Raw genomic sequence first — 12,363 nt, 5'->3', positions numbered from 1 at the left:
ATGGTGTTATTGCATTGTTCGAGATGTATCATATCTCTCATCTATTGGCCAATTAATATACTAAAATACATAATTTCCCTATCCACGTACAAGCTATCTACTTCTTGCGCGCTACTATTTTCAACCAAAGGGGAATCTGCAGAGCCCCTTTGTTTCTATACGGACAGGAACACAAGCGCATCTTTACCGGAAACTTCCGTCCCCGAAAACTTTCCTCCCTTTTTCCGCGTGTTGCTGCTTCAATATGGCTTCACGTAAAGAATCTGCTACAGCTTCTACCGCCGTTATGGCTATTCCAGCCGGCACGTTGGACTCCCCTGTCAACCAGATCCAGATTGAGGGACTGGTAAGTGTTAACTATGGTGCTGTGTAACTGGGTGTTGAGTTGTGGTTAAGGACGGCAGAGCAGCCGCTTCCCAAGTGATGCCAGTGATGGCCGGATGCTAGCTAAAGTGTGAGCATCGTCATGGCGGACAGATAACGTTAATGTAGAGTGCTCTCTTGAGCTGTTTCATACTTAATGCGTACTGCGTTATTCAAACCATTACATTACTGACTTACATAAATAATAATTCCTCTTACAGCCTCCCAACCGGCTAAAAGGTAATAATAAGCTAACCGTATTGTATGTGAACGTTAGCTTTCGGGGAGCTAAGGAGGCGCTTGATTTTCAAACCAGGACCTCCCTGAATGTGTTCCCTCCCTCAAACGTGTTGTTTAGATTAAGAAGCATTCATTTTCAAGACATAATTATACACAAACAGTGACTTAATTGTTGTAACCATACTTAATAATTATTTTAGTATACCTATGCCATAGGGTTTTTCTACCTTATTTGATGCACGAGTTTGATTTACCATGGCCTTTTAAATCGTTCTTGATTTGTAAAAACATGTACGGTTCCTTTATTGGTCCCACGTATGAAACAACCCCTCTATTAGCACCTACAACATATGAATAAAACAACTGTGTACATTGATTTAAACAAATCTCCCCACAATAAAAAGCTGACATGTCTGTGCCCCCTCTGATCTGTCCCTACTCCCTACAGCACAAATAAACTCATCCATGTTTGTTCATGGTCTCTGGTATGTGGTGCTTTCAGCAGAAAAGGTTATTGAATACTTTGTTTCTACTTCTGTCTGATGTTCCCCATCTTCCAGTTGTTGGTCAGCTGTTTGATAATTGAATACGATATGGAAACATATTTGGACAAAATGATACATCACGATATACAATTTACATAGTCTAAATTGACCTCAACAAGCACAATCTGATCAAACTATTGTCTTGATAACTCTGTAAACATAGTAAATTCATATCTGAATAATGTATTTATTCTTCATAATTTCGCTTGGAACTATTATGTTCAATTTACACAGGATTATACAATAATACATTTGGTATTTTTAGATATATTGTAATTCAAAGTTTATTGACTATCAGGATAGAAGATTGTGGCCTTATTACACACATTGTGATTTGATGGTAATTTTCTGCACCTATTTCCTTGTTCTTTTTTAGCTGACATGTTTTACTTTCAAATTATTTATTGCTTCTTTGCTTTATTAATCTCTAATAAGTGATGTTTAACAATTTTGTGACCCATTTTAAAATGTAACTTCCCACAAACTATACATTGCAGTATTTGTATTCTGTAGTACCTCTGTGTAAACAGTAGAGGACAAACTTGCTTCACAGCCTTGCACTGATGTTCTCCCTCTTCCTGGCGTACACCTTACTGGACACAAAGCAGCTCATTTACCGTGTGTTCCCTGAGCAGAGTATCGGGGCCTAAAGTTATCAGCTGCTGCTTCCTTCCTTTTATCTTGCTCATTAAAGCTGCCCTAGAGTCAAAGGCCCTAATTTCAAATCTAAACATTCACCTCAATGTGTATTATTTAGACCACTAATGAGATTTTCCTTATTTATTTCCCCAGACTTATCAACCATTTTTAATCGCGACAGTTGAACTAACCACAGTGGCCATCCGTTTTCATTTGTGGCCTCATTTGGATTCAGACGGTTGAAGAAAAGGTGTCTATTTCAGGCAGAGTTATGAAACGCTGTTCACCTAAATGCATTGATATGCAGGCAGTTGCCGCTGTGTTGCGTCATGACCAGTCTGTCAGAAGTTTAGTTGGAGGGTTGCCCACAGACAGCATCACTGTGAGTTAGAATTTGATTGTTTCCTTGCTTTGAAGAGGATTCAGTGGTTGCTTTTGCCACAGGAGTAGAGTTCTGCATGGTAGAGGGTTCCAATTAAACTCCTAGTGAGATCACACAAGTGCTGTATGTTTAAAAAAGTCTTTAATCATTTATTCTGACGTATGATGGACGTCAGAATATATATATTTTTTCATCACTCCCAGAACAGTCCCTTTTCCGCGTTGAGGCCTTAGTATTGCTCTGGCCCTGGTCATCAGGGAGGTGTTCACATACTACATAATATTAGGGATGCACCGAATATTCGGCCGCCGAATATTATCGGCCGAAAATGGTTAAAAAGGCCCTTTCGGCCGAAAAAATATCACCGAATGTCAGGGAACAGGGTTGCGTTGGTAAGCTAACGTGTTGTTGTGATGACGTAATCAAAACGCGGCGACAAGCACGGCGCGCCACCATGCTCACGGCTGGCTCACAGCCAACATGTCTGGCGCTTGGAGATATTTAAAAATATCAAAGAAAGAGGCGCGGATTGCGATTTTGTAAAACGTGTTCAGCTGACATTTCTCGAGGGGGTGTAACTGCAAAGACTTTCACCACTTCAGGATTACTCCACCACTTGAAATCAAAACACCTGGACAAATATGCGGAGTAAGATCAAATCACAAGCACTGACAGCGAGAGACTGTTCAGCGCTGCCTCTCATGTGCTTGATGAGAAGAGGAACAGACTTATGGCTGATAAAGCAGAGAAGCTACTGTTCATTAAAAGGAACCTCCCACTTTTCCTTGATAAGTAGACAAGGCTGGCTTATCATAAGTTTATCTAGTTCTACATGTCTACTCTATACCCACTTTCCTGAACAATTTTCATTGTGAGTTATAATTCACCATCTCAGGTTATCATTAGGGGGAAATGACAGCAGCACAGTGTTCAATATATTGTACTTTCGGTATCTAAATGATACAATGTTGTTTACATTGCTCATGAGGACAGACCACCTTATTTGCAGATTCTTGAAATTGTAATTTAATTTGTAATTGATTGTGGATTTTGTATCCAGTTTTCACTTTATGTATCTTTATACAATGTTTACTACTTTGCTTATGAGGACAGACAGCCTTATTTACAGATTCTTGAAATTCAATTGTAATTTCATTTGTAAATAGTTACATTCATGTGGATTTATCCAGTTTGCACATTTGTATGCATGCACTTATAGGTGCATTGGTTGTTGTTGAAGGCCTGGCTGTTAGTCTTTATTTACACTGTTTTGTAGTAGGCCTACTGGCCTAGATGTTTATGCAGTTTTAAAGCACCTTGGCTTTGTTCTGAATGCACTTTGTTGTAGTTATCCTACAGAGAAAAGAAAATGCACTTGACTTGGAATTAATGTAATGTATGCATTCAAAAGTGCTGAATAAATGTTTTATGGACCCATAATAGTGATTATTATTTAAGTTAAGTTTTGCCATAATCATGTCTTTTTCCATAATCAGGTAGCTGAACAACATTGGTAAAAAATGTATTTCTATTAAATAATTTCGGCCTTTCGGCATTTGGTTTTCGGCCAACTGTTTCCTATTTTCGGTATCGGTTTCGGCCAAGAATTTCCCATTCGGTGCACCCCTACATAATATGACACAGATTGGGTGTAAAACACGGACAAAAGAGGTAGGTTACTACCCAGAGTACATATGTCCCCATCTGTTCAGTAGAGTTACTCACTGCCGTGTTTGTCTTCTATCACTGCTTTGGTAGACAGAATCTAAAGTTTATGTTTTCTAGGTATTTCTTTTTTAGACCTAAGCCTACTGAGATATCAGCAAGTAAGGTATGACACTTTATTAGACACACTGACTCTGAGTAGCTACTTTGTCACAACATTCAACCGAAGAGCAACTGAAGGTCTACAGCCAAACAAACACATTTTGTTTAATGTTAGTCGGATTTCATTGCAGCTGCAACAGGGTTTCATGCTGGGCATTACTCCACACTATGAGGTAAAGTTGACTATCTTGCGGTTCCTTCTTGTTCAATTACTCCCTTGAAGACATTAAAAAATGTTGTCCTCACAAGAGAAATACTGAAAATGTATGCTTTCATGTTTCCTGTGGCCACTTCACCGTCAAGCAGAAGCCAACGGACAAAGCCATTAACAGATTAAGTTTAAGTCAACAGCAAACCCTGCCTCTGCAGGACTAGCCCAATGCAGTGCCAACAACTGCAGTTCCTTCAATGGCCACTTAAGGTTGTTCAACAAAGCAGTGCTAAAACAAATTGAAATTAGAAAAAACATGTTTAGTGCCTTTTACAAAAAACATTTTGTCCTGTAATAGCTATATTCCAGAGTCAAGGCAACTGGGGGTAATTTTTGTATTTTAAAACTCACAGATTGCATTATAGCAAGGATTATAATTATGCATAAATATTGGATTTAGATTTGTTTAAAAGTATATTTTAGTCACGTCTAATTTAACCAACGATATTGCATTCTGATATTGTCACAGTTAGTGTTTAGAACAGTCAATACCAGCTCACCATCTTCTGTAATAAGTCTTAGTAACACTTAATTTGAAAGGGTTTTGATAAAACTGATATATCGCTTGTTACATGAACTAATCCTTAGGGTTCCTTACTTTTTTCAATAAATGTTGTTCAGTCAAGTTTAGGGATGGGTATCGTTAGGATTTTATTGATACCGATACCTGGGTTGAGTTCCAATAGTCCATTTAGCTTAGGAACCTTCCTAACCACGTGCAATGACCCGGGAGTACGTCAGTGGCAGCCATGATAAGTGCCGTTCCAACTCTCCAAATGAAAGGAAAGGAGGTTTCAAACTTCCTTTATAACCTCCTTTAGCTTAGGAACCACTGGTCCTCCCTAACCGAAAGGAGAGGAGAAAATGCTGCCCCACAATGCCTTGCAGCCGCAGCATTTGCGTCACACACCAGTCGGCCGTTCACGGAAACAAACGATTATGACGGAGAAATTATATCATGAAAGTTACGGTGCTTATTAAGCATTTTAAAATGTATGTGGTAACTTGCCAAAGTGCTTTGTTTTGAACGTTCATCAGTATTATAATCAAAAAGAGAAATATGAACGCTAGTTTTTACTGAAATGATCAAATAAAGTCAACATTTCACTGAGCTGTGTGGGGTTTGTTCAACTTTTAAAAGATGTTTGAATGGTGATATACAGTGATAGGTGTTAAGGACTAACGTTTATAATAAATACATTTGTATTGATTTTAAGATATTTTCATACAATCATAAGTATTGGGATCATTTGTATTAATGTGGACCGGAGGGAGAGGGTGACGAGCATAAATTTCACTTTCCTTTTTTATTTCAATTCCAACTTTGGTCATGAAGAATATGTTTCTCTGTTGTCCACTTTCATAAAGCATAAAACAACAGCATCACAGCACGGTGCAGAATCTCTAGATGAGTTTACAGTAGTCCCTCGTTCTTATTAAACATCCATGTTGTAGTCCGTTGTATCGAACACTGTAGTTTCCATAGTTTCACCACAGCAGCAGACGCACACAATGACGTCCGCTGGCGCATCATAAACACGTCAGATAGTGAAAGTGCATTCGGATTCTCTAAAGTACCGCAGTCTCTTCTCCTAAGTCCTTTTGAATTCTCCTATCCACTATCCCTTAACCCCCGTGAGGTTTCACTCAGAGGTTAAGGAATAGGAGATAGGGTTAGAATTTAGGAGCTGATTTTTGGATTATCGGAACGCAACCCTGTACTGCTTATCGATATCGGTATTTTTCGATACTCTTATTGATACTTTTCAATAATTTGGTGGTCAAAATTATAGACATCAATACAAGATGTGAAGATTAAACAGTCATTTTATTGTAATTTTCTTGCAGAAATAACTGTATAACGTATACATTAGCTTCTCAGAAGCAGACAAAAATAAATAAAATAACTTAAAGGGGCCTGGCTCGCCCTATCATGCTTTTTGGGGTTTTCCCTCAGACAGAGGATGAAAAGAGGCATTTTTTTTAATACATTTTTTAACATTTGTAAATCAGTTACATCTTCATCCATACATTTCAAACTGACAACCTAGCTCGACAAGAGATCCTTAAAACATTGTCCTACAGTGACATCATGCAAAACTGTGATATAAAGAAATTGGTCAAAAGGCTAAGATGGCACAAAGATAAAGGCGAGTACATATATTATTCTGGATTGTACTTTTAAATCATCACAAAACAAATTATGTGCTGAACTGAAACACGTCAACATCTGTCTGAAGGTTTAAACATAGAACAAAGTATTTGAGCTTAAAATATGTCAATTCCTAGTAAACGACCAACAACTGCTGAACCATACATTGAAACGTTGACCTTTAACAACATTTAAATGCAGTTTTCCAATTCACAATGACATCTTTAAGTTTAACGGTTTAGTTTATAAAGCATTCAATGAAAGGCCAACTTATTATAGGTGTAGGAGCTCACATTAATACACTGTCAGTGTTAATAAACTAAAAAAAGACAAGGCAATGTGCCTGCAATACTTCACTCAGGTAAACAAAACACATTACCCGTGATATTACACATCTGCCGTAGTTCTTTATTTATAGAGCCCTGATGAGAAGACTACTGGACAAACAGGAGAACTCCCGCCAAAACTGAATATGTGACATGGATCATAAATATATCAACAATTAAACAACATCTTGCATTTCTTTTCACAAAATATGTCTCCTCGCAGTATCAATAGTAATTCGGCTGACTTTTATATTTGATCCTATTGGTGGATAGTAGGGATGTCCCGATCCCATTTTTTTTGCTTCCGATCATTTGATTTTGACAATTTGCCGATACCAATTTTTCCCGATCCGATCTTTATGCAATGAGAAGAGAAGAAAAAGAAAAAAAGCATTCAAGTTGTCCCTTAAGGTTATTTTTTATTTAAATTGGATATTCTATCCAACATGGATTTAGCTTCTTTTTTTCACAGCAGCATTGGATCAGTTCAGTTGTGCAGCATTGGATCAAAACAAAATAAAGCTTTTCAGTACTCATTAAGCTTACTGCTACAATTAGACACTGCGCCCTGCCCACTCTGTTGCCAGATTTGAGAGAAATAAGCAACCAGGTCTATGAAAACAACCCCCAAAGAAGCAACATATACATGATGTGTAATTTGAAACCAAAACTAAGGCCTCAGGATGACTTTAAGACTTGAACATGGTCATTTTTGTTTTGTAACATTGAATAAAAAAAATAAAAAATGTATTTATTAAAAAAAAAAGATCCCGATCCCCGATTTTTTTCTCCCGATCTTTTGAAAATCACGTGATCGCCTCCGATCCCCGATCACGTGATCGGATCGGGACATCTCTAGTAGATTTACACCATAACGGTGCCAATCTGATAGAAAAGGACTTGTGGTTTTTAAAGATATTACAGATTTTCTTTGAATATAAGAATGTAAATACTGAGTTGAGAGAATAGTCAGGGGTTTTCAGTGTTTCCCCTAGGATGGAGTAATAGCAGCGGTGCTAAGGCACGTGGTCCCAGCATAATGTGAGCGCGGCGCGCGTGGAATTTTTGTGTGTGTGCGAAGTGCGCCCCGCCAATTTGTTTCTATGTGTCTGCCAGCACAAGAAAGGCTCTTTAGGCCTAGTACCTAGCCAATTTGCTGCCCTAGGCGAGACTTTATATGTAAAGAATAAATGAAAAATCTCTACAAAAGACAAATACACTACAAAAATAGAAACTTATTGACATGGGTAATATACGTCAAAATGACTTCAAATGTATTCATTATTGTATGAACATGTTTGAATTGGGGGGTGGACGTCACATCCTCTCGGGAAGATTTTTTTGAACATTTTAAAGTAAAATGCTTCAATCTGGTGCACTTTGAGCACACAATTACTAGAGACCTGATCTAGGGGGCACAACTCTAAAACACCCATATGAAAAAGATTGGTTTACATTTTAATAATCAAATAAGTATGTGAACATAACCAATAACCTACCATAGCCAATAACAAATAAATATAACTTATTTTATTTTTAGAGTTCATTCATATCTTATTTTAGCTAGTTAACATTGATTTATTTATGCATATTTTTGTATCTTTCCAACTTTAAACGATATTTTTGGATTACTGTCCTACAGTATACATTGGAATGATTTCAAACCTGTTTTTATCTATCCCTAATAATTATAAAGGAGTGCCTTGGAAATATGGGTTTACATCATTTGTGGTCAAAACGTTTGAGACCCACTGAGATGACTTAGACTAAAATTAACTATCTAACACTCAGTCCTTTACCTCACTGAGCCTCTCAGTCTGACAGGAGAGCTCTCCTCCACCCTGGTTGTAGAAACATCTACTTATTATATCCGTTAGCGCAGCTAGCACCAGATTCTAGTAACAGCACCGGTACCGGCTCTGCTATCTCGTGAGGGTCTGCTTTATGTGCCAAAACATTTGTATTTGGTCTTAAATTGTAGTTCAACTTTTATTTCCTGTTACTTCTGGACCATGACGGTGGGCCAGCCTTTAATGTTTAACCGAGTGGAATATGTTGAATATGTTTTTACCAAAAATGTTGGCTATATGTAGGAGTTTTCAGGTTGTGACAGTGCACTGCAATATGTTTGATCTTGTTTATTGGTATTTATTATTTTTGATATTATTTATTTAAATGTAGATATGAATGTATAATTTATTTTGTGTTGGTTTTTCCGTTGATTACCCTGAATGTATAATTCAACAGTTAAAAAGTTCAAATTATTATTTGTTTTAAAGTACAATAAATGGATGTTTTCAAAGTCAATGAATAATTGCATTTAATAATCACAATTATTGACCCAAATAATCGAGATTATGATTTTTGCCATAATCGAGCAGCCCTACCTTGAACACAACTTTTGATCACAAAACAGTAAAGGTAATTCGTAATTATCATCATGGCTAGGTAAAGTGAAGTTGTTTTCTTGCTCTGTCCTGGCTGCTAGTTCAGTGAGTTTTAGCCGTACAGTGATGAGACTTTCACCAATGGAATCTGTGGAATCTCAGCTTTCATGTGATATGTCGTTTGTGCAGATACAATTACGTAGAAAATATCAATTTTGCCAGTTATGTGCTAAAATAGCCGTTAGCCCCCGCTAGTAATGATAAACCTGTGAGTTGGATGTAGAATAGTCAGAATCAATATAGATGTTTTTTATTTTAAAGAAAATTCAGATTGAACATAGTAAAAACACTATAAATTATAGTGTCCGTCCAAAAAATATTTTTTACTTATAGTGAAAACTACCCTTGGATGATTGTAGACTAAAAGGTAGACTAAAAGCTTTAGGAATCCAAAGTACAACATATAAGTACCCTGTATCAAGATTGATGCAAAACAAGTGACATTTGACCTTTTTTTAGAGAGGTTTAGCAAAAACAAAACTCCACCTCTGAGTTGATTTGGATGGAAATGGGGGTTTTACCGTTTCTCTGGAACCCATTGGTCGATTATGGTGATTGACATCCCTTTCTGACCCTTAGAGCCACTCACACACATACTAAAACAAAAAGGTGGGGTCTTAGCGCTCGCAGTTTTGCTCCAGAGTGAAGCTGTCTCTAGCTCTGACTTCTAGAAACGCAAACGCAGGTTTATTGCTTATGGATTATCAGAAATCATTTCAAAGGGACACAGACACATTGGATTAACCTATGGATTAACTTCAGCAGCGTTTTTTATCATTTTAATGCCATTGAAGACCACTTTTGACCAGACTACGACACAGGTGAGCCCTGTTAGCGTTTTTAGCTACCTAGCGCCACATGTTTTGATGTCTGTTCTTGTTATTATCTCCGCAAGTTCGTATCATTGAGTGATAATGTCTGCACCCATTCTGTGTCATCTCACGATGTGAAACGATGTGTTGGATGTGCAGAAAAGATGTGCTGCAAAGATAAATAATAAGGTTTTGTGAGTGAATTTCGGCCCTGGAGGGCCCTGGTCCCGGGGTCTCTCGGGCTTAACAGGTTAAATGTTAAGAAGCCTTGAGACCGTGTTTCTTGCAAGATGTTGCGTCTGCCCCCGGGAGTCTCACAATAATAAGAGCGCTGTTAGGAGAAATGACGAGTGGCATTCACAGTGGCCAATCAGAGTGGCACTCAAACCGGATACGTCACACAGAATGAGGGTTCCCAACCAACCAGAATTGTTTAAACTAAGGAAGTAGTGTAATTAATATACCGATAGCAGCACTGTTTGTCCAGCGGCTTAACGGTATACCGATACCGTCCAATCGGGTACCGGTTCTGACTTAGTACCGGTTCTCGATACCCATCCCTAACCACAGGTATATTTCATTTCTGTGGGAAACACTGAACTAACATAAAGAGAGTTAATAAAAAAAAAAGAATACTGAATGCTTAATGCAGACCATGAATAATCAAAAAATAGTTTATTTCATTAATATCCTATGAATTATAATGACATCCTCACTAGAATAACATTCATGTTGTAAGCTTGTTAACACTCAATTTGGAATTGCATACTTATGTGAAATGATCCAACCTAGGTGTCATTTTGTAATGGTACATTTGAGAATTATTGCTACAAATGAAATTTGAGTTAGTAGCTAATGAAGAGCGGAGCAGAGTTGTACATCTTACCAATATAATATGAATCTGTGAGCAGGTGCTGGATTATATACTTATTTTCATTGCAATAACACCTCCCATTGGTTGTTGCCAGGTTCACTGTGAGTAGTCTTGAAAAACTTGGCTCTACACGTCCAAATTGGCCCGTCAAAATCAAACAGGCAGGTCTCTGCAGTGTGAGCATTTATTTTGCGAATATTATAAATTATTTTGGCGCACTAATATGAGCTCTGACTCCTGGAGTGCCAATAAACACAGATTGAGCTCCCACACCTCCAAAATCCTTTATGGAATCCCTTATCACTCCTTTTTCTCACAATTAGCAAAAAGCAGTGTACAAAACATTCAGGTAGCAGCTTCTACTTTACTTACTTGTTCCATTTACATCCTATGTATTGAAAATGTTGAGAAATCTCTTGGTTAAATCGGCTCTTGTGTGTTGTGCGCTCTTAATATTTTGTGTTAAAAAGAGATACATTTGTGGAATTTTTCTAAAACTCAATGAGGTGAGTTGTCTTTGTCGGATTAATCCCATGCAAGCCACACCAAAGTGTTATCTCAGTTGGGTATATCACAGCCAACATTGAGTAGAGTTTGTCTGCACATCTGCGCTAAAAGAAAACTCATTACCGGATCATCCTTCTTGCTGTACTTTCTCATAACTTGAGCCCGGTTGCGATGGGAATATGAGCCCTTTTGTGTGAGTGAGAGAGAAGATTTATGATAAGAATTAAAGGAAGCCAATGGGGGATTTGGCCAGCAATTGATTTTGCACAATTCAATTTTAAGCTTGTTGATTTATAACACGCTGTCCACATATCAATCCTGGGCCCTCTCCACGTGAGGTGTTCTCGCTGGGCTAGCTGCTGGTGAGCTAGATCAAAAAATTTTTTTATGCAAGTCGTGTGTGAGAGGGTATCATGAAAGGCGGTGCAGGAGATAATTAGTCTATATGTTTGTGGGCTTACATAAATCAAAAGCTCCTCGAGGATTTGCTTACAATACTTGATGGCATTTACTCGGCACCAGGAAGCCAACACAACACAACACATCCAGTGAACCCCCCCCATCCCCCTTTCTTCCTTCCCTTTCTTCTAGGGCAGATGCCTCTTCACGTCCCCTCCTTTCTGTAGATTTGGGAGTTTTTTCTTCAAGCTCTGCTCACATTTACTTTTATTTATTTGACCTTCCTGGAGTTGTTTTTTTGCCAATTGTCCATCTCTCGCCCCCTCCTTTTCCAGACGGACACTATTTAAGTGTGTGATGAACAGATTTCCAAGAGTTAGATAGCTCAAGCTTTGTATCTGTGCTATCCACTCTCTCGCTGATGGAGGAAGACTAAAAGCTATTTGCTGGCAGAATAAGGGGTGGGGGTTTGAGGGGAGCATGGGGTTTTCTAAAAGCAGCCAGTGCTGCCGATTCTAAGGTATTTTGGTTGTGACGGTATGGATTCTTCTTACCGTTGTAAAAAAAAGCCATGTAATCCCACGGTTTGGTGGTTTCCCCGCACACTGTAGCAAGGTGGTCTCGATCAATCAATATCCA

The 12,363-nt window shown here is 38.2% G+C and overlaps 1 protein-coding gene across 1 annotated transcript in view; it reads left to right on the top strand.

Annotated features, from left to right (window-relative positions):
* Positions 1 to 161: 161 nt before the first annotated feature.
* The window catches only part of LOC307045747 (eukaryotic translation initiation factor 3 subunit H), a 73,502-nt gene continuing 61,300 nt past the window's right edge, over positions 162 to 12,363 (top strand). The window contains exon 1 of the mRNA XM_079691678.1: positions 162 to 346. Within this exon, the coding sequence (XP_079547804.1) occupies positions 245 to 346 (102 nt within the window). The 5' untranslated portion in view covers positions 162 to 244. The remainder of the gene's footprint in view (positions 347 to 12,363) is intronic.

This window comes from Notothenia rossii, assembly GCF_949606895.1.
Source record: "Notothenia rossii genome assembly, chromosome: 7".
In the NCBI taxonomy this organism is placed as follows: Eukaryota; Metazoa; Chordata; class Actinopteri; order Perciformes; family Nototheniidae; genus Notothenia; species Notothenia rossii.
The sequence above is the reverse complement of the archived record's forward strand: the minus strand, read 5'-3'. Positions and strand labels throughout refer to the sequence as shown.